Source organism: Xyrauchen texanus, chromosome 4, assembly GCF_025860055.1.
Source record: "Xyrauchen texanus isolate HMW12.3.18 chromosome 4, RBS_HiC_50CHRs, whole genome shotgun sequence".
NCBI classification, from domain to species: domain Eukaryota; kingdom Metazoa; phylum Chordata; class Actinopteri; order Cypriniformes; family Catostomidae; genus Xyrauchen; species Xyrauchen texanus.
The window spans coordinates 31,735,500-31,759,108 of record NC_068279.1 but is presented as its reverse complement, the minus strand read 5'-3'; the positions used below and the strand labels follow the sequence as shown (position 1 = coordinate 31,759,108).

At 37.7% G+C, this 23,609-nt stretch overlaps 1 protein-coding gene across 2 annotated transcripts in view; it reads right to left on the bottom strand.

Annotated features, from left to right (window-relative positions):
* LOC127635881 (transmembrane protein 8B-like) overlaps positions 1–23,202 on the bottom strand; it is a 203,253-nt gene extending 180,051 nt beyond the window's left edge. The window contains exon 1 of one of the 2 annotated variants that reach the window (XM_052116163.1): positions 23,056–23,202. Coding sequence is in view for 1 of the 2 variants with exons in the window: in XM_052116155.1 (XP_051972115.1) it covers positions 23,056–23,140 (85 nt within the window). In the remaining variant the exon portion in view is untranslated. The remainder of the gene's footprint in view (positions 1–23,055) is intronic. The other variant, XM_052116155.1, reaches the window with a different exon arrangement.
* Between the last annotated feature and the right edge of the window lie 407 nt (positions 23,203–23,609).

Genomic DNA, 23,609 nt, shown 5'->3' with positions numbered 1-23,609 from the left:
ATGTCAGCAAAGGATATCTATCAAACTGTGAAATGCTGAGCATTAATTTTTATCAAGTTATACAAAAAACGACAATACTAGCCTAAAGTCATGTGGCATAGTAACAATTTGTTTATCTTTCCATTTTATTCATAATTCATCAATCCAATTTTCATGTTGAACGAGATTGTCAAATTTAACAAACAACTAGCTGCCTCCTCTCGTTTAGTGTTTCAGCAGATCCTTGTTAATAATGTTGACTGATTCATGCATTTCATTCACTAAAATATGTACCAGTACATTCAGTTCCTTCATGAATTAGACGTCTTATCTCGTTTAGACTCAAACAACTGACTCAAACTTCAGTAAAGGGGCGTATTCATTCAGCATATTGAACCAATGATATGCTCCTTAACAGCCTGCACTCGAATGCTATTGAATCTCATGAAAGTCAGTCTTACAGGCATAAAAAGCCACCAAAACAGTCTTGCGCTTTGATTTTATTTTTTATTTTAAAAGCTTTGTTTAAATGATGTTTTGAAACATATATATTTTGTTCTACTTCTTACATAATTCATCTTGGATGAATACACTTGGATTAATTTTCAAATGCACTGTTGACTCACTAAAAAGAACTGTAATCCATTAAAGAAGAAAATATTACATGAAAAGGCTACAAGCATGAAAATGGCACAGCATAAATTCAAAACAGCACACTGGCACAAGACAGCACACTTCCCCCTCAGCCGTGGCAAGCTAATAGCCTTTTAAGCAAGCTTCATAGCATTGTTTTTAGTGCTGACTCACAAGTGAAGGATTTGCATCAGAAAAAAAAGTCTCTAATGTTCACTCTTCATCTGTCAAAGCCATAAAAAGACCAGGCCTGTCAAGCTCATTTACTCCTGCCAAAAATGAAGCCTTGTCTCTGACGTTTGGCATATTGCTCCTGACAGGACCTAGGGCAAAGACCGAGAGCCAGTTTCAGCTTCTTGGCAGGACTGCAGCGAGAGTTTGTGTGGCTTTGCTGAAAGGCGAAAGACTGTAATAAAGAAGATGTGAGGTTTTAATATTAATGTTAGCAAGGGTGAAAATGGAGATGTAGGATCAGGTATGAACAATTGAGAGTGCACTCAGCGAGTCTATGAAACGAGATGGTGACGAGGCCAAGAGATTGGAGAACTGTTTGCCTGCTGGGTCTTGCTTTTCAGAGTGCACAGCGAGTGCCTGCACATTGGTTGATTAAAGATTGTGTGACTAGAAAAGGGTGCAAAAACTCCTAAGCACTTTAATCATTCAATATTCACAATCTATAATGTGTTTATAGTCTAAACATGGTAATACACAGCAGCCCAAATATGTATTTGTCCATTTAAAGGGATAGTTACCCAAAAATGAAAATCTCTCATAATTTACTCACCCATCCCAGATGTGAATGACACTCTTTCTTCTGCAGGACACACACATATATATATATATATATATATATATATATATATATATATATATATATATATATATATATATATATATATTTCAGCTCTGTTGGTCCTGTGGATTACTTTTATGCTGCCTTTATGTCCTTTTGGGGCCTTATGAGTTCTGGTCACCATTCACTTGCATTGTGTAGAACTACTGAGCTGAGATATTCTTCTAAAAATCTTTATTTGTGTTCTGCTGAAGAAAGAAAGTCATACACATCTGGGATTGTGTGAGGTGAGTAAACGATGAGAGAATTTTCATTTTGTGGTGAACCATCCCTTTGAGCCATGCTTAAAAATGTATGAATGTCTTTAAGTTATCTAACACAAAAGAAAGAAATATACACGTTTCAAGCAAAACATTTAGTTTAGTTTAGTTTAGTTTAGTTTAGTTTAGTACGTTTCACATTCTAAAACGATTTACTGTATATACTCTATATATACTATATTGTTCAAAATGTGAACAGAAACGGTTTGGAAACTTTCTGGTTGTCATACTTTGCAGAACACATTCGCAAAGTTAAAGATGATATACCGTATACCTGTAGTTATTTTGCTAAGACACCTGTGTAAACTTTAGAAGTAAAGACTTCATGCATGCACTAAAAATGACCTTGGGACCTGTTGGTTAAATGTTAATTTAACCAAAATGGCCAGGTAAAGTGAAGTTAGTTTTGAGAAAAGATCTAGCTTTATTTGTTTGCAGATGCCAGGGTTTTTAAAAATAATTTTTTTATGTTTTGATGTATGTATTGGGACACACATCAGTTACGTCCCACTTTTTTATTTGTGAAAGCCTTTCTTGTTTTTACACTCCCATCTCAATACCAATGAACACTGTGCACTAAACCGCAAGAGTGATTTTCATTTTTGAGTCACTCTCTGATGCAGCCAATGCCCTCAAACCCAATACTCAGAGTTTGAAGAAATATTCCCCTATTGATTTCCTCTTTTCCCTTCCTTTGACACAGGCAAACCTCCTTAGGGGATTTTCCTCATGCCCAGGTGCTTCCCGCAGCTTAGGTCGTGAATCATTCAGAGCATCATCTGCTGAATAGAGACCCACAGCAACTGCAGTGTAAACAGGCCACACAGGCAAGAAAGTGTGGCTGGATCCGCTTTTAGCATAAAGAATAATTGGCTTGAAGGTTATGTGTGGTGAATGAGATTAGAAACTTGTGATCTTGTACCTGAAACCACTTTAAAGGGAAAAGTTTTATTTTTCTGAATTTTATAGCACAGTGTATTGTAATTTACCAAAAGCAAAAATGCTTTTAGCAAACGTTTAACCCTGATGTTCTGTCTGGAGACCCTAAAGGCATTTTAATAGTTCAAAAAGCACATTTAACATTTAAGGATCAGGTTGAAATATCATGATTTTGTCCATGAAAATAGATTATAAACAAAATTTCAAGCTGAAATGCTTCAAACATCCTCTATGAAACATGTTAAAATACGTTGGAAGTCTGAGAAACCCTTCCTTGGAAACAGGAATACATGCAATGAACGTTAAGATTCTCTGATTGGTGAACACAGTAGCATTGCAGTCCTGCCTTTTTTCTGTTTTGTTTTTTTATTTCTTTTATTTTATTATTATTATATGTCTCTGCTGAGGTCAAATTAGCCCCCAAAAGAAACATGAGAATGGATCACAGACACATTTCTGTAAAGTGTATGTCTACTTTGTGATACAAAACAAGTTTAATGCTCAATTATATCGGCCTACTGGGTTTTGATACATCTAGAGGGACGTATTCAAATATTCTAAAGGGTATAAATAAAATAAAGATGAATTAAAAAAAATATTATTATTATTTTAACACAAGCAACATTGGAGACTTTGGGCTGTCAATCTCAAACGGAATACGAAATTATGATTACAAAGAGAATGTGAAATTACTAGATGTAGGTTTTATTTCCTTGGAAGCATCACAAAATGGAGATATCAAATATCAACAAAGCCTGTATAAAATTGCAGGCAAATTGTCATAAAACACAGGTCTGTAATCGTTAGAACTGGTCCTACATTAAAGCAGTAAATCATGCATTTATATGGCAGGTCTGCTTATATGTTAACACAAGGCTAATGCAGGGGCCCTTGTGGGGCGGTTTCAGACGTTATGAATTGCCCATTGAAAAGCCTACAGCAGAAAATCCATGTAGCATGGGCATTACATAAGCAATCAAAAATAAAAAGAATAGAGATGTCACTGCCCAGCTTAGGCCTGTTGGAAAAATGCACCAACACCCTTGGCAATAAGACACAACAAAGACAGACTTGGCACACTCGCCCACACATACATAACTGGGGCCAGTTGCACCAGCTATACGTACAGTGAGGAAAATAAGTATTTGAACACCCTGCTATTTTGCAAGTTCTCCCACTTGGAAATCATGGAGGGGTCTGAAATTGTCATCGTAGGTGCATGTCCACTGTGAAGAGACATAATCTAAAAAAAAAAATCCAGAAATCACAATGTATGATTCTTTAACTATTTATTTGTATGATACAGCTGCAAATAAGTATTTGAACACCTGTCTATCAGCTAGAATTCTGACCCTCAAAGACCTGTTAGTCTGCCTTTAAAATGTCCACCTCCACTCCATTTATTATCCTAAATTAGATGCACCTGTTTGAGGTCGTTAGCTGCATAAAGACACCTGTCCACCCCATACAATCAAGAATCCAACTACTAACATGGCTAAGACCAAAGAGCTGTCCAAAGACACTAGAGACAAAATTGTACACCTCCACAAGGCTGGAAAGGGCTACGGGGAAATTGCCAAGCAGCTTGGTGAAAAGAGGTCCACTGTTGGAGCAATCATTAGAATATGGAAGAAGCTAAACATGACTGTCAATCTCCCTCGGACTGGGGCTCCATGCAAGATCTCACCTTGTGGGGTCTCAATGATCCTAAGAAAGGTGAGAAATCAGCCCAGAACTACACGGGAGGAGCTGGTCAATGACCTGAAAAGAGCTGGGACCACCGTTTCCAAGGTTACTGTTGGTAATACACGAAGACGTCATGGTTTGAAATCATGCATGTCACGGAAGGTTCCCCCGCTTAAACCAGCACATGTCAAGGCCCGTCTTAAGTTTGCCAATGACCATTTGGATGATCCAGAGGAGTCATGGGAGAAAGTCATGTGGTCAGATGAGACCAAAATAGAACTTTTTGGTCATAATTCCACTAACCGTGTTTGGAGGAAGAAGAATGATGAGTACCATCCCAAGAAAACCATCCCTACTGTGAAGCATGGGGGTGGTAGCATCATGCTTTGGGGGTGTTTTTCTGCACATGGGACAGGGCGACTGCACTGTATTAAGGAGAGGATGACAGGGGCCATGTATTGCGAGATTTTGGGGAACAACCTCCTTCCCTCAGTTAGAGCATTGAAGATGGGTCGAGGCTGGTTCTTCCAACATGACAATGACCCAAAGCACACCGCCAGGATAAACAAGGAGTGGCTCTGTAAGAAGCATATCAAGGTTCTGGCGTGGCCTAGCCAGTCTCCAGACCTAAACCCAATAGAGAATCTTTGGAGGGAGCTCAAACTCCGTGTTTCTCAGCGACAGCCCAGAAACCTGACTGATCTAGAGAAGATCTGTGTGGAGGAGTGGGCCAAAATCCCTCCTGCAGTGTGTGCAAACCTGGTGAAAAACTACAGGAAACGTTTAATTGCAAACAAAGGCTACTGTACCAAATATTAACATTGATTTTCTCAGGTGTTCAAATACTTATTTGCAGCTGTATCATACAAATACATAGTTAAAAAATCATACATTGTGATTTCTGGATTTTTTTTTTTTAGATTTTGTCTCTTCACAGTGGACATGCACCTACGATGACAATTTCAGACCACTCCATGATTTCTAAGTGGGAGAACTTGCAAAATAGCAGGGTGTTCAAATACTTATTTTCCTCACTGTATGTTACAACTTAGCCTAGTTGTGGCGTAAATGGGCACTAAGTTACAATTTACGCCCTACTAAATATTTGAGCGTTGCACCATTAAACTTAGGTAGAACCCTATGTACAAACTAAATATTTACAGAAGGTAAACGTCATATTATGCGACTACACGTTACTTTACGGAGAGCTAAATCTTGCATTAAGAACAGGTGGTGCAACCAAATTAAGCACTGACTTAGTTACAAACTGATTAGTAGTTACTAAGCCTTTATTGTGAACTTAAATTCCTAACTTAAGTGAGAACTTACGCACAGCTGGTGCAACCTTACCCAGAATCTCTGTGAATATGTGGGAATCCCCTCACTGCCTCTCTATGAGCCCGATGTAAATAGGCCTCTGGTGCGTTGATAATAATTAATGATAATAAGGGGAATGATGGATGATGTTGTAACTGCGCTAGCGAACACAGCAGAAAAGTTTTCTCCTTCTCTTCCTATCTCATTGACTCATTCCCCTCATCTCGGCATCCAGACTATCTGCCTTCAATTTTGTCTGTCAGGCCTCAGTTGCGCAAACAGGCTCCTCGGCACACCAGCCGTTCTGGATGGCCAGAGGCAAAGCAGCTGTCTGCTTCTTTTTCTTGCTTCCTTACTCTGCGTCTCCCTCCTATCCTTGTCCTTGTCACACTATCAGCATTCTATCAGATGCTCAATTTTTCTCTCTCTCCCTGTTTCTAAGAAAATACATTGTTTAGAGAAGTACTACCGTAATTTCCGGACTATAAGCCGCAACTTTTTTCCCACGCTTTGAACCTCGCGGCTTATACAATGACGCGGCTAATATATGGATTTTTCCCGCTTTCAAATTTTATTAAAAAAAAATAAAAAAAAAACATTCTGTGACGTGCTCAGTTTTTTGGCGCCGTGAAGCTTTCATTAGACCAATGAAATTGCCGAACGGGTTAAGGTCAAACAACTTTTTTTGTTTAGCCTACTGTTTAGATTAAATCGAGCGCGCTCAAACTTCCCATCATTCTGATTACGGTAGTAATTTTGTCACCCTCACCATGGCAAAGACATGGAGAAACGCATATGATGCTGCTTTCAAGTTGAAGGCGATTGATCTGGCTGTTGGAGAAGGAAATAGAGCTGCTGCACGGGAGCTTGGTCTTAATGAGTCGATGATAAGACGTTGGAAACAGCAGCGTGAGGAATTGACTCTAAACTAAAGCTGAGGCTATTCTGAGGCTATTCAACTCCGACACCGAAGGAGATGACTTCAGTGGTTTCAGTGCACAGGACGAGGAAGATAGTGACCAATGACTTTCTTGGTAGGCTACTGTTTACTGCAAATGTTTTATTACAAGCCGTGTGTGGCAGCGGGGGCGTGGTCAAGCGCCCGTCCGGGAGAGAAAAGCTGTAAGGGCGCTTACACCTGCGCTAAATTATGTCTAACACCGGTGTCTAATTTAAAGTGCCCTGCTTCACGTGTCCTTCTTGGGAAAACTGTCACACGGGCACCAGTGTGACATTTTTCAGCAGGGCACTTGACGTTCCAGGTAAGGCTTTTAATGGCCACAGCAATGTTTACAATCAATTTTATAAAGTTTCTCAATTCTTCTATGCGCCAACACTAGACTGACGTGTGTCACTCTCTCAGCTCTGTGGCTGCTGCCTTTTATGCCGCTCTCCCCATGCTTACTGAAATTAGACACCGGTGTTAAGACATAATTTAGCTCAGGTGTAAGCGCCCGGGCGCTTGACCACGCCCCCGCTGCCACACCGTGTTTCGTTAAAGCCTGAGTAAAGTTCATTTGTTTCAATGTACCAGTAGGCACCTGCAGCTTATAGACAGGTGCGGCTTATTTATGTTCAAAATCATATTTTTTGTAAAAATCAGTGGGTGCGGCTTATATTCAGGTGCGCTCAATAGTCCGGAAATTACGGTAATTAAGAGGTAGCATCACTTGGTTTATCAAAGGGATAGTTCACCCTTATATGAAAATTCTGTCATCATTTAATCACCCTCACTTGTTACCAACCTATGACTTTATTTCTTCCATGAAACACTCAGTCACTATTCACTTTCATTGTATGTAAAACAAAATGCAATCAAAGTAAATGGTGACTGTGACTAACATTCTGCCTAACATCTCCTTTTGTGTTCCACAGAATACACAAACGGGTTTGGAAGAACATGATGAGGGTGATGTGTGAGGGTAAATAATGACTAGGGTAGTGTTGGGTTCGAGGCCAACTTAGTGAGTCCAAGTCAAGTCAGAGTCTTTAAACAATCGAGTCCGAGTCGAGTCAAAGTCCAAACGGGGCCGAATCAGACTCAAGAACGAGTCGAGTCTGTAAAATCAACATCAATATTTTAAGCTTATATTAAGTTTCACAACTAAGAAAAACACAGTTGTCAATATTAATGTTACAAAAACACATATTTTATGATTAGTATCCTGCTGAACAGACTTCAAAGTGGTTTCAGAATGAAATCATTTGCTTTAGGTGTATGAAGACAAAACTGTCCTTAACACACTTCTGACTGTGTTCTGTTGAGATTTTAATTATTTGTTGCTTTTTTCCCTCAACTTAAACATAGACTACAGAAAGTCATTAAAACCAGAGTTATTATTGTTTTGAATTTGAATTTAGTTTTTTATTTCTACTTAATTTTCAATTTGTCCTCTCAATTTAGTTTATTTATATCTAAAATTATCCTTATCTGAAGAACAATATATGCTAAGATTTCTTTTTTGTCTCTCTCCAACTGGTTTGGAAAAATTATGAGTCTACACAGTAATTAGCACTAGCTGAGAAGTTAAATCTCATGACTTGACTGTAAATGCTACTTCCGAAAACACTGCAAAAGGCCACTGATAATATTAGGGCCATTTAACATGGTCGTGATTGTTAGTTCACGAAAAAAGAGGGGCAGATGCACTGCTTTTGTATCTAAAACAGTGTGTTATCATTTAAAAAAATAAGAGGTAGACAAAAATAGTAACTGAATATAAAAAAATTATCTGGTTCAAACGTTTACATTCCCTTGGATCCCAAAAATAAAATTTGTCATTGTTTACTCACCCCTGTGTTATGATTTTCTTTCTTTTTCTTAACACAAAGGGAGTAATTGTGAAAATAAAACAAATTGTGCTCAGTGATGTCACATAATGGCAGTTTGTAGTGACCAATTCTTCAAGCTTCAAAAGTACGCAAAACTATAATTCAGAACAAGTCTAAAAAATTATTGTATGCGACTCATGACTTGTTCTGAAGGAATATGATAAGGTTTGGTGAGAAACAAACCAAAATATGATGTTTTATTAAGTAAAACTCTTCACAGACTGTTGATCTCCTGTGCTCGTTCATGAGACAGACTGCACGTGAGCTTTAGAGCTCCTGGCACGAGAGCAAACCCTTTAATATGGTGTGTTGCTTTCTTTATGATTAATGACTGTTTAAGTAATAATTGTTCATAAAGTCCCTGCTTTGTGTTGAGCTGTGAAGCTTCCCACTTTTCTTAAGAAAAATACTGTACATTCTTTGATTTCCCAGCATTTTTTGCACGTTTGAGTTCTTCCCATTTGTGGATAAATGATATAGACATCCAGCTTTTGACAATTAGGACAATTGATGGACACATATACAACTATTACAAAAGGTGCAAACATTCATTGATGCTCAAGAAGGCAATACAAGAACCAAGGGGAGGCAAAATTTGAACTGAATGATTTGTGTAAATTACAGTACATTTTGTGTAATGAAGCTTTTGAAGGGCAGTACTACATCATATATATACACTATATATTTTGCATACATTCATACCAAAGACAACAGCAAGAAGGACAATGAGGAAACTACAGAAGATACCTACATGTGTGGATACATTATGCCAAAAAAGACTTAATAGCACAATATTAATTATATCATTCTGAATATTTATTTTTCTATGTTGTTTTAGTAAACTGTGAGAGAAATGATGTGGATGACTTGATTTAATGAAGTTCTTAACCACGATGAAACCGCAATGCGAGCACCGTCTTGAATGCACAAACATTGTGTGCGATTTTACCAGTTGTCAGGTCCCGTGCCTTGCGAAACTGCCTTGTAGTTTCTAATACATAGGCTACATACCTGTCTTTATGTGTTCATCATGCCAGCCACATCAGAAATTTATATTAAACAGCAGTCTCCATAGTAACATTCAAGTGTATTGGTTGACTGAGTGTGACACTCTCCAGGTGTGTTTGCTTAACACGGTGAAACAAACTCTGGCTAAGTCTACGACATCAGGGGTTGCTACAACTGCTTGCAAACTGAGTGTCCATTTATTAATGTTTCGTTATTTTTATTTATTTATATTGTTCATTGCATCACATTTCAAATGCCATGCATTAGGCTGGACTCAGATTCGAGTCTGAGTCAAGTCCGAGTAAAAATGCATCCAAGACCATGACAAGTCCAAGACCATTAAAACTGGACTCGTGACTCAGATTCTGTGTCCGAACTCGAGTAACCCAACTCTAGACTAGGGTGAATTATCCCTTTAATAAGCACACAGTGACCACGTTTACATACACTTAAGAAATGGTTTATTCCAGGGTTTTCATTCCATAGGAGTTTGAATAGTGTGTGTGCATGGAACAAACTGGGATAACACCGTCATAGGATTGAGCCCAACAACAAGTCAACACAGCTGAAAGAATTCAACATTTATGGGAATACAGTTGGAAAATCACATAAACTGCACTCGTTTATTCATACTGAACAAATGTAAAATTTTGACTGTCCCTCATGTTCACATATTCACAATTCCGCAACAGGTTGCAATAGAAAGTGAAAGAAACAAATACACCAATAACTACAGAACATCAGGAAATAAAGAGAAGCAGCAGAGAATAAATTAGCAAAGTCTTTCTCAGATCCAATGTTTGTTATTAACACACGTGTCGCAGGACAATTATTTTGCTGTGGAGATAGCTGCTTACTGACCGAGCTGCATGAATACAGGAGTAAAGAGAAAGCAGCTCATATAAACCTATAAACCGATTTTCAGAATCAGAATCAGAATCAGCTTTATTGCCAAGTATGCTTACACATACAAGGAATTTGTATAGGTGACAGGAGCTTCCAGTCAACAACAATACAAACAATACCAAAAACAGCAGCAAGACATAGGTAATTAAAAACAAAAAAGAACACAAAATAAATTATTATACATATACGGACATACACTCACCTTCATACATTCCCACATACACACACACGCGTAGTGCAAATCTAATACAATCTGTTATATAAAGAACAAAAAACAGTATATTATGTACAGAGCAATGTAAGTAATGGCAGAAGTGGATATGTTGGATAATATAAATTAAAATTAAATTTAAAATTAAACTGTGTATTGCACATAATTATTGCTCAATGGGGCAATTTAATTGTTCATTAGATGGATGGCCTGAGGGAAAAAACTGTTCCTGTGTCTGACGGTTCTGGTGTTCAGAGCTCTGAAGCGCCGGCCAGAAGGCAACAGTTCAAAAAGGTAGTAGGCTGGGTGAGTTGTGTCCAGAGTGATTTTACCAGCCTTTTTCCTCACTCTGGAAGTGTATAGTTCTTGAAGGGGGGGCAGGGGGCAACCAATAATCCTCTCAGCAGACCGAACTGTCCTTTGTAGTCTTCTGATGTCTGATTTCGTAGCTGCACCAAACCAGACAGTTATTGAAGTGCAGAGGACAGACTCAATGACTGCTGAGTAGAACTGTTTCAGCAGCACTGGTGGCAGGTTGAACTTCCTCAGCTGGCGAAGGAAGTACAACCTCTGCTGGGCCTTTTTCACACTGGAGTCGATGTGTATCTCTCACTTCAGGTCCTGTGAGATGGTAGTGCCCAGGAACCTGAATGACTCCACTGCAACCACAGTGCTGTTTAGAATGGTGAGGGGGGACAACGTTGGGGTGTTCCTCCTAAAGTCCACAATCATGTTCAATTCCAGGTTGTTTTGACTGCACCAGAAAGCCAGCCGTTCAACCTCCTTTCTATATGCAGACTCATCATCATCTTGGATGAGGCCGATGACAGTGGTGTCGTCTGCAAACTTCAGGAGCCTGACAGAGGGGTCCTTGGTGGTGCAGTCATTGGTGTACAGGGAGAAGAGTAGTGGGGAGAGCACACATCCCTGGGGGGCACCAGTGCTGATGGTACAGGTGGTGGAAGTGAATTTTCCCTGCCTTTTGAGCCTTAAGCAGCTTTCTAATATTTAACTGCTTTCTGATGTACATATAAATGTAGTCTCTATATCCTTCGCACATTTAGTCCATATGCAGACAACAAGAAGATGTGCTTCTTCCCCACCAAGTGTAGCACAACGATCCCAGAGGAAACTTTAGCTTGGTTGGTGCTGGATTACATGTGGATTAGTGCTCCTAATGGCCCTGATCTCGCCTAATTCCCATCAATCCTTCTCATCTTAAACATTAAGATCCGAAAGAGGAACCACAGAACCACAGCTCACCAAAATCGGAAGCACTAATTTTCTGTTCGACAGGGAGGCAAAGCAACCCATTAACGATTTTCAACATTCTAATTTTTTTTCTCTAAGCCGTTGATCTTGACACATTCTGTAATCAAGAACAGATTCTTTCTGAATTAAAAAAAAAGTTTCCTCTTCAGACTGTTCCACTAATTAATGTTTGCTCAAGGATGAGAGAAATGTCTCGCATAACCTTTCACAGCAAGACCCCATGAATTAGAGGATATTGCCATAGAGAGAGCACGCGTGTGGGTGAAAGAGAGAGCAAAAGAGATCCTGATGAGGGTTAGAGAGCTATTTTCCCCTGGTAGCAGTTTGTGACTCAGTAAGAGAATGGATGTATGAGCCGAGTGCAATTAGCAAAGTGGCCCTAATGCCAAAATCACACAGAAGGGTGCAGAGGCTTGACAGATCAGCCCTCTACAGCAAAACACAAAGCCTTGAAGTAGTCCACAAGGGCACATCACACCTTATGTCTCCTTGTTCCAACAATAGAGAGAAGAGTATTGTTGGTGTAAATCGAATAAATCTACTGGATCAGAAGGTGCCACTCAACGCAAATACAATTGGATAATATTTTCAACTTCTCTACTCAGTTTAGATAAATGTTATATTGTTGTTAGGCTCAAAAGCATTTCGAATCACATCAGCTGCCACCGCACTAGCGCCATCAGTGTCAGTTATCTTTGGCTTCGTGATGCATTTTGTTTTTGACTGTTTTTGTGAACCTCAAAGTAATTTAAGGCAGTGATAGCTTGGCAATAATGACAGATGTAATAAATGACAAACAGGGCATCTGATGCAAACATAATAATGTCCAAGGGATAAGATCGTCATCTTCACAAATACACTTAAATCGTTCTCGCTCGTCTTCAGCTTCATCAATTACCTATACTGCATTCCTTGATAGCTATTCTGGTTGTAGCAGTGAGCTAAAGAATTTCTGTTTATCTGCTATTATTGTATAAATAGATAGACTGCTAGTTATGTACCCATGATTTTTATTTTGAATGTCCTGGTTGTTCAAGCTGTTATAGGGAACTCTAACATGAATGACAAGGTCAGTGGTTATTAAGAAGTACATTTCATTGGCTGTTACTTAGAGAAGATAATTTCCTTTTGTTGGTGAGCGATTCGTTTATAATTTTTTATTAATGGCTTCTTAGCTGAACATTATTTTCACAGACAGACTGACCTTTAGAGCTGTCAGCTTTTACATAGGTTTCTAAAAAAACGAACCTCTCCTAAATTAACCAACAATGATGATTAGTTCATAATGAGTCATCATTTCTAATTAATATTGGAGAGGATGAATCCTTTATCCTGCATTCTGTTAGTGTACAAGTGGCCCAGAAATTTGCTTTTGTACCAACTGGCACCCATTACACTTAAGAAAAAAGGAGCGGTTAGATGAAGGATAATATGCCCAGTTATAGTAAGCTACATGAGAACTTTATTGTTGTTGATAATGTTAAATGCAGCCTTTCTTATCTGTGTCTTTTATATTTACAAAAAAAAGCTGTTTTGACAACCAGCCTTTAGCAGGTCGAGGCAATGTGCATTAACAAACATAATACATACACCTGCTCTGCTAAATGTAGTCTTTGATTTTTGCACCCTTGTGTAAAAAGGGGTAAAACCAAATTATTGGTCCGATGTTGGATTCCAACAGAATGGCCCCTGAAGGTTTCTGTGTTGTTCTTTCTTTTCTGAGCACTATACCATAAACACTTATTAATTTGCACTTTATCAATTGACTCCTTTATTTATTTTATCTGACTCCAATTTAAATTGAAACTCTAATTTAGATTTAAGTTCTAATTGATTTCTGATCATTCTTTTAGTGTAATCTTTTTAGTATTGATTAGGCTACTCTGAATCGTCCTAACTTTCATTATCCTTTCATATGCCGTCATATGAGTCATATGCCGGCTGATTAATTGCATAGATCTGACGGACACAACATCACCAGTCCCTTTCATAGTCAGGGTTGCAGGGTTTAGTAATATCCTACAATGTAATATTTTGTCCTTTCAGATGGAAAACATCTATACATATAAATGATGTGATCAAAAGTGCATTTGAACAGCGGTAAAACCCTTTCTTATGATATATTACATTCATACGAGCAGACAGAGAAGTAAGTTCAAAGTAAGTTTGGAGCAGCAGAAATAGAAATAAATGCGTAAATTGTTAGCTTTACGCTAAGCTAAAAAGCTATTTCGAGCCATTTTACATGCACATGTTAGTAGGCACGATCATGTTTTTTTATCAAGAAAAGGTATGTTGATCATAATTTATTTTTTATAGTAAGAGCTTTGATATTAGGGCAAAAATCTTATTCTTGATAATAATTTTGTATTGTTTTCCTGTAAAAATATATATTTTTTAAATCCTTTAAACAACATCAATTAGATTGATCTTGTTTTAGAAGCAAACTGCATAAGATATTTAGGTTTTTCAGAGAATGTATTTTTAACATTGTAACATTAATTTGTATTTTGTCTTACTGTACTGGAAGAGTTTTTATAGTCAAAACAAGTAAAAAAATCTACCAGTGCTGAAGAAGTAATCCAAAGTATTTAGAATACTTTACTGACCTTGAGTAATCTAACAGAATACGATACAAATTATATTTTACAGCATGTATTCTGTAATCTGTAGTGGAATACATTTCAATAGTAACCCTTCCAACCCTGTAAATGCATACTGTGCTGGAACAAATTTGATGTAACAGATTCAATATTTTGTGTTTAATTGGATAACAGATTTAATTGTTGAATGTCTGTAATTATTTAATGTTATTAGGGAACCAGTGGTGGACAGTAACGAAGTAAATGTAATTCGTTACTGTACTTAAGTAGCTTTTTTGCGTATCTGTACTTTACTGAAGTATTTAAATTTGGGGAGACTTTTACTTTAACTCCACTACATTTCAATGTCAAATATCTTACTTTTTACTCTACTACATTTTCAAAATCAGCCGTTCCTTTTTATTTATGAGTGGATAAAAACGTAACTGGTCAAACGAGCCACCAATCACAGTACAGTGTGCGCGCTTTGTTTTGAACTTGCCTTGGTGGCATCTACTAAGCGTGAACCAGGGGTGCGTTTCCCAAAAGCATCGTTAGCCAACTATGGTCGCAAGTTCCGTCGTTATCATCATAGTTCAACGAGTCGGTGTTTCCCGAAACCATCGTTCCAACGAACATTCGCAAACAGCATCGCAGAGTTGTGTGGTTGGAACGACAGCTCTCGACCTGTGGTTAGAAGCAGAGTTTCTTGTTATTATAACATGTGAGCTTAATAAATTATTATCTTGAGCCAAATAAGCAAGATGACATTCAGTACAATCAGTATCTTTTATTTAGAAGACATACAAATGTCCTTTATGTCTTTTAGTTTGTCAATAGATTTAAAGTACCGTTTTTGAAGATTGCGCATGTGTGAACGTGCTCTAGTGCGTAAGAACGAGCCTATGATTGAATCTGGAAATAAAGCAAATAACTGAGAAAAATATGATATAGTCCTCAGATGACATGTCCGTAATTTATAGCAAAACATCTAGCATTAATTCGATCGCAAACAGATTCATTAAAAGTAGTTTTTACTCCACCACATGTGTGACATCATTAACCAACGTGGTTGAACAACCAATTTGCGACAATACGGTTTCGGGAAACAGTCGTGACTAGCAAGTTGATTTCTTCAACAGTGCATCGTACTACGGTAGTGGAGCAGCAAGTAACGTCGTTGTACGGGAAACACACCCCAGAACCGCTAAATATGAGAGTTGCGAACATAGACGGTTGCGACAGTGATCTCGCCGCCGTGCGGTCACGTGATTCGTGTAGCTCTCAATAGTTTCAAACAAATTGCGTTGCCAATGATTTTAAGCGGGGCAGAGAGCAGCAGCTATTATTGCAGCAATTATCGGTAAATATTGACGCATAATGTACATTGCTTATTTTGTTGACACTAAAATGACTTGCATATAATAGCATTTTTTTTCTGTGGAGTAGCAGAAACACTGCATTAATACGTTTTTGTGTTTAATTTTGGAGGGAAATTGGCTGCTCCCATAACATAGAATATATATGTATATGTATATATATATATTTATATTCTATGTATGTGTGTGCATGTGTGTGTGTGTGTGTGTGTGTGTGTGTGTGTGTGTGTGTGTATATATATATATATATATATATATATATATATATATATATATATATTTAATGCCGTTGTGCAGGTTTATGTGACTGTATCATAACATTAGGATGTTAATAATTATGACCATAGACACTTGAGAAAAATATATACAGCAAATACTGTAAATGTATTATACCTTATGGGAACAGTCCCCTTCCCTCCAAAATTAAACACAAGAAAAATGTATTCAATTCAAATATATATATATATATATATATATATATATATATATATATATATATATATATATATATATATACACACACATCTGACAAATTAATGTCATTTTATTAATAGATTGGTGTGCCAAGAGTGACATTAGTCTTCATGTAGACTGAGTTAAGCAAGAGTCTTGTGACAAATTATAATAGGACATTATGGCCATAAAAAATCATAGTACTTGGATACTTAAGTACATTTGAAGGCAAATACTTTTGTACTTTTACTCAAGTGAATGTTTAAAGGCAGCACTTCTACTTTTACTTGAGTAATATTTTACCTTGAGTATCTTTACTTTAACTCAAGTACATGGTATGTGTACTTCGTCCACCACTGTAGGGAACTAATTCTCCTGTTTACTTTATTTATGGTTAGAGCTCTTTCTAGTGGCAAGTTTGACGTTACTTTAATTCCGAGATTTTCCGGTATTCACGTGAATCAGGAACTAGAGAGTGCTCTATGCGGGCAGTGATAACGATGGCTCTCTTGATTCGCCATGTATTTCTGTAATCTTTAAACTTGCAACAGCATCACTTGTAAGTGTTTATTTGATTTACATGGATGTTCATTATACTTGCATATTAATGTGCATTGTTAAAGAGTATTAGTAGCCTAATTATTTTCCAGCTTTAGCGTCATTTTGCTGTAGGCGATTGTTTACATTACAAAATGACATGTTTATTTGCAATTATCATTAGACAATTTCATTAATGTGGATGTTGATTTGATGCTGTAATTGTTGTTAATTCCTGGATATTATTATTATTATTGAAATATGTTTATTTGTAGTTTCACTCCATACCCAAGACCATTAAACCTGTAGACAAACGAACCTTCTTGTCTTCAGAGTCGTGTGAGGGAAGGAAGTTTATCTGACTGTCAAAACACTAAAACTATGTTGAGGACAGTATACATAAAATATATATATATATATATATATATATATATATATATATATATATATATATTTACATTTATGCATTTGGCAGACACTTTTATCCAAAGCGACTTACAGAGCCCTTATTACAGAGACAATCCCCCTGAAGCAACCTGGAGTTAAGTGCCTTGCTCAAGGACACAATGGTGGTGGCTGTGGGGCTCGAACCAGCATCCTTCTGATTACCAGTTATGTGCTTAGACCACTACACCGCCACCACTCCTAATAATATATAAGTCAGAAGTTTACATCAGAACTTTACACTTAATGTATATGCCAGATTAATTTAAACTCAGTTTTTCACAAGTCCTGACATTTAATCATAGAAAAACAGCCACTCTTATGTCACGACATTATTTGAAGAATAGGTCAGTTAGGATCATTACTTTATTTTAAGAATGTGAAATGTCAGAATAATAGTAGAGAAAATTATTCATTTCAGCTTTTATTTCTTTCATCACATTCCCAGTGGGTCAGAGGTTTACATACACTTTGTTATGTATGACTTGGGTCAAATGTTTTGGGTAGCCCTCCACATGCTTCTCACAATAAGTTGCTGGATTTTTGGCCCATTCCTCCACACAGAACTGGTCTAAAAGAGTCATATTTGTAGGGCTCCTTGCTCGCACATGCTTTTTCAGCTCTGCCCACAAATGTTCTATCAGATTGAGGTCAGGGCTTTTTGATGGCCACTCCAATATCTTGACTTTGTTGTCCTTAAGCCATTTTGCCACACATTTGGAGGTATGCTTGGGGTCATTTTCCATTTGGATGCCCCATTTTTGACCAAGGTTTAACTTCCAGGCTGATGTCTAGAGATGTTGCTTCAATATATCCACATAATTTTCCTGCCTCAAGATGCCATCTTTTTTGTGAAGTACACCAGTCCCTCCTGCAGCAAATCACCCCCCCCCAACATGATGCTTCCACCCCTGTGCTTCTCGGTTGGGATGGTGTTCTTCTAAGCCTCACCCTTTTTCCCTCCAAACATAACAATGGTCATTATGGCCAAAAAGTTCAATTTTTATTTCATCAGACCAGAGAACATTTCTCCAAAAAGTATAATCTTTGTCTCCATGTGCACTTGCATACTGTAGTCAGCTTTTTAATGCAGTTTTGGAGCAGTGATTCTTCCTTGCTGAGAAGCCTTTCAGGTTATGATGATATAGGACTCATTTTACTGTGGATATAGATACTTGTTTACCTGTTCCCTCCAGCATATTCACAAGGTCCTTTGCTGTTGTTCTGGGATTGATTTGCACATTTCACACCAAACTTGTTCATCTCTAGAAGACAGAGTGTGTCTCTTTCCTGAGAGGTATGATGGCTGCGTGGTCCCATGGTGTTTATACTTGTGTACTATTGTTTGTACAGATAAAAATGGTACCTTCATGCATTTGGAAATTGCTCCCAAGGATGAACCAGACTTGTGGAGGTCCACAATTTTTTTATGAGGTCTTTGCTGATTTCTTTTGATTTTCATGATGTCAAGCAAAGAGGCACTGTGTTTGAAGGTAGGCCTTAAAATTTATCCACAGGTACACCTCCAATTGACTCCAAGTAGCCTATCAGAAGTAAATTGGCTAATTGCCTAAAGGCTTGAAAACATTTTCTGGAATTGTTCAAGCTGCTTAAATGCACAGTTAACTTATTGCATCTAAACTTCTGACCCACTGGAATTGTGATATAGTCAATTAAAAGTGAAACAATCTGTATTTAAACATTTGTTGGAAAAATGACTTGTGTCTATGTGGAGTGGTTAAAAGTGTATGTAAACTTCTGAACTGTATAAATATATAAATTCTCAGGAATATATTGTGAAATATATTCTGATAAAACTATTAGCCATTACTAAGTAATATCATATATATTATATCCATAATATCTTTCTTCATTTTAGTTTTAAAGTTTAAAACTTTATTCAGTATACCTGTGTAGCAGACCTGTCTATGAATGTAGACGTATATGATGGGAAAAATGTACTGCCTAGTTGGAATGACCCAGCAATGATGAGGTCTTCGTACTTTTCATGTGGATTTTTTCATTGAATATATATCCATATATTGTTTATTGAAATTGTATGTGCATATTTATTTTATTTTATGTCTCATGCCACTGAAATGGTTCTGACTCACACATGACTCAACTATCTGAAAATACATTCTTTCAAAAACTTTCTTACCGTGTACAACAATTTAGACATCACAAAAGCAGACTTCCATTAGTTACCGGAGACTTTAAGATTAGCAGATTGGTGCGGCGAATATTGAATTATATTGAATTATGCGATGGCGGAGCATCAATCAGAGAGCAGTGACGCGCTTTCATGGGACTGCGCATTGTAATTATCCTCTGAATCTCCCTGCAGGGTTGTTGTGGCGCCATTCATCTTGCAGCGTTTTAATTGATTTTGGACACGCTCGCGAGTTAGTGTGATATGCGCTGCATGCTGCACGGGGACGCAAGGATCTACAAACTGATGAAAATTAAACGCAAGGTTTGTTTTGCGTTATAATGGGGTAACGGTGGAGCGTAACTAAAGCGAGGACGTGCAGTATGTTTTGAACTCGCAGTTTTTGTGGTTTAAAATGTATACAAAGTAATATACTATAATAGCATTAATGGAAGTTTATGGCATTGGCATAAAGCAAAGCAATGACAAGTTTGTATTGCCAATTTTTCAAGGAATCCAACTATATTTCAGTACATTTGTTACTCTGTTTCATCCAGTATCAGTTTCACAACAGAGACAATTCTTCATTGGTCGCTTAGCATCGGAACTACAGCTGATGTCAGCCTGGCACACATGAACAGGTGCTGCCTGAACAAAGTCTGTCATCCTAAGATGTTAAACAGAGTTTTACTAAACTGTAACATGCCTCCTATTACACACTAAATGTGAGTGTTAAGTAACGCACTATTACCCAATACAAAGCATCTCTTCACTGGTCTTGTCTCTGCATAATGGGGTCTTACAAGCATGCTCCAATTTGGTATAAATGTCACTCATACCCATTTCACTAAGAAGGTTAGGGAATTTTATTGACATATTTTGCTCTCTCTCTCTCTCTCTCTCTCTCTCTCTCTCTCTCTCTCTCTCTCTCTCTCTCTCTCTCTCTCTCCACACACACACATACACACACAAGTCACAATCATCTATTTATTGAGATACATAGACAAATAGATAGATAGATTTAAAAGGGACAGAGAGATAGATCAAACCTGATCAACACATTAAAGGTTGTCAGAGACAGGCAGATCTGAAATTGAAAAACGTAGAAACAGACTCTTTTCTTTGGTCTGCTCTGACTCGTTCCCCCATGAGACTGAATGGCTCATTGGTCTTGCTCCTTTGTGCTATAGCCTCAGAACATCACTCTGTTCTTGCAGCTTGTCAATACTGTGATCAATGTAAGCGATCAGCAAACTCCTGTGGCTGCTGTATCTCCTTGCAGTGTGTTTGTGCCCTATAATCAAATCTTGTTAATTAATTGCTTGCGTGTTATGAATCTAATCTCTGCACTGAAAAAATGGTAACCTCAAAAATGTAGATGTGGTAACATCTAATTTAAGTGATTTGATTCAATTAAAAAAATAGTATTTAACATCACCGAATCAACCTGACACTCTTAGGTTACACCAACATAAAATATTTTTAGGTGTTAGATCAGGCAGAAAATGCTTTTTTAGGGAAATAATAGCAGAATACCACTTTTTACAGTAAGGCAATTAAGAAAAAGGTATTCACTGGAGAAAAATGGAGAATAACAGTATTTGCCAACAGGTGACCTACTCAATACATACAGTATGTACGCAATTGTAAAAAGACAAAAAACAAATTCAAACAATTGTAAGAATCCTCGTAATTGCAAGAAGTAAAGCCTATTTGAAAAATAAGTACAGTGAGTTATTTTCACCCGTCGCACAGTCAAACAAAATTAAAGGCAGGTTTACAAAATGGAGAAGCAAACATCTTATAACAAGCTATTTAAATTTGTGTAATGGACTACTGTTAAGCTTGAGATTGTTAGATCATGGATAGAAAATGATCTCAAAAGGTAGCAAAAAATGCTTTTGATTTGTACTTAAGGAGTATGACTTTGCTTTATTCTCGAGAAAGTGCCCATGAAAAAATTAGAACACCAATAAGACAACAGCGAAAAGAAGAGAAGCATTACACCTTTGCATAAAGCACATTAGAAGAAAAAGGTATTCACTGGAGGAAATGGAGAACAAAGGAATTCTCCCAACAGGTAACCCTCCTCAGTGCATGCAGTACTTATACAGTTGTACAAAAAATTGAATGCAAAATCAAAATGCTGTGAGTGACAGAAATGATCAAGTCAAAAGATTGAAAGAATCCTCATAATTGCAAGTAGAAAAGCTTATTTAAAAATAAACAAATCAATAAGAACAGTAAGTTTACAAAGCCAGGTATGCAAAATGGAACAGCAAACATCTAATAAGCTATTTAAGTGGTGGACTAACTGTTAAGCTTGATTTTATTAGGACAAGGATAAAAAAAATAGCTCAAAAGGAGGCAAACAATGCTTTGTTTGATTTGTACTTAAGAAATATGTGATGTGAACTCAGTCTCGGAGATCAATTACAGCTGACAAGGAGAGTGATCTAAAGCAATGTTTTGTTTTGTTTTTACCTTTTTGACTCCAAGGCCCCCCATTTTTTGAGAAAATTTGTGAAGGCCCATATGGGCTATTAGATATTTCTATTATGAGAGATATCTATTATAACACATTTCCTTAAAACTTGTGATTTCAGAAATGTCTAGAACTGTATACTCTTCATAAAAAGCAAGCTGTTGAAGGGAGTTAGCATTACATGTTTAGCATTTTCAGTTAATTGAATTCTAACAATTATATAAACATTATAATAAACTTATTTTAAATTATTTTAAGATATCTCGAGGCCCCCCTGGAAGTGTGCTGAGTCCCCCTAGTGGGTCCCGACCCCCTGGTTGAGAACCACTGATCTAAAGCACACCATCCATCAGATGCGCTTTCAGGCACAGCAGCGCAGGTATTGTCTTGCTCTGGCAGCCAGATTAACTTCCTTATCGACGCGATCTACAACTGCACAGCGTCTCGAGATAAACAAGAAACAACTCCCAGCTATTTTAATGCTGTCGAGACTTCGATGACAAAAGTTAAGACTCGAGGCTAACACGCTGCCATTAAAAAACATTAATTGGATAATGATCGTATACATATTTCCCGAAGGCGCGCGATGTGCTTTGGGAAACATGTTGATGTTATGTGAGCACGGGTGAATCACGGGTGAACTAAATATTGCTTGCTAATCGGCAACAATGGAATAAAACTGAAATAAATAATATAGGCCAGCATACACAAGCGATGGATGTAATGTACGGCAATTTGGAAGGAATAGTTTATTACTTCTCAGTTTACCCTTGTATTAATAACATAATAAGATATTCGTCTATCTGGATATAAAGAAGCATCCACTTCTCGCGAGCACCTAGCATACACACACTTGAAAAGCGAAGCTCCTGAAGAATCTAGTACACTGTAGTCTTTGCTTTATTCTCGGGAATGTGCCCATGACAACATCGTAACACCAATAAGACAACAGCGAAAAGAAGATAATCATTCCACCTTTACGTGGTCAGCAGCTGTTCAAAGTGCAATAGCATTAAACGATATTGGCTACGGCAAGCCCTTGTGTGAAGTAGTTCAGCACCAGCACAAAGGACAGCTCCACTGCATCATGATAGCGAATTCACTTTCACCCTCACTGAACAACTCACCTCCGAGAGAGCAGAGCAAGGTGTAAACAAGCAACAGGATCTCCAGGCGGCCCATGCCCGACCTAAACCCTTCCAGCCACCACATCGTGATACACTGACAGTTTATGCCGCAACGGCACGGACGCGGTTTTATATCGCAACGCTTATACACATTTTCAGGTCGCGCAACGGACCAGCTGTTCGCTCGCGCATGACGTAATATTGAAGAGGCTATTCCGAGAAAGCTCCGCCCCTTCTCTGCTGTGATTTGAGCTTTGCCACACATCCATTCAATTCATTGGCCGATAAGAACATCAGTCAAAGGGACTGGCGTCTTTCTCGGTGCAGGCAGGAGAAATGAGTGGATTGTCCGACATATGAGCTGCATTTCAAGTTTGCTTCCTCTTTCGAGCCAGAATAGTTACAACGATTGTGTATCTTTTCATTTCAAGTAAACTTCCAAAAATCCTGTGAAAAAAAAATGAGGCTGTGACTGTGAGATGACATCAATTAAAATGGAAACTTACTTATTTAACAGTTTGTTAATTTGTATTTTAATATAACGTTAAATATGT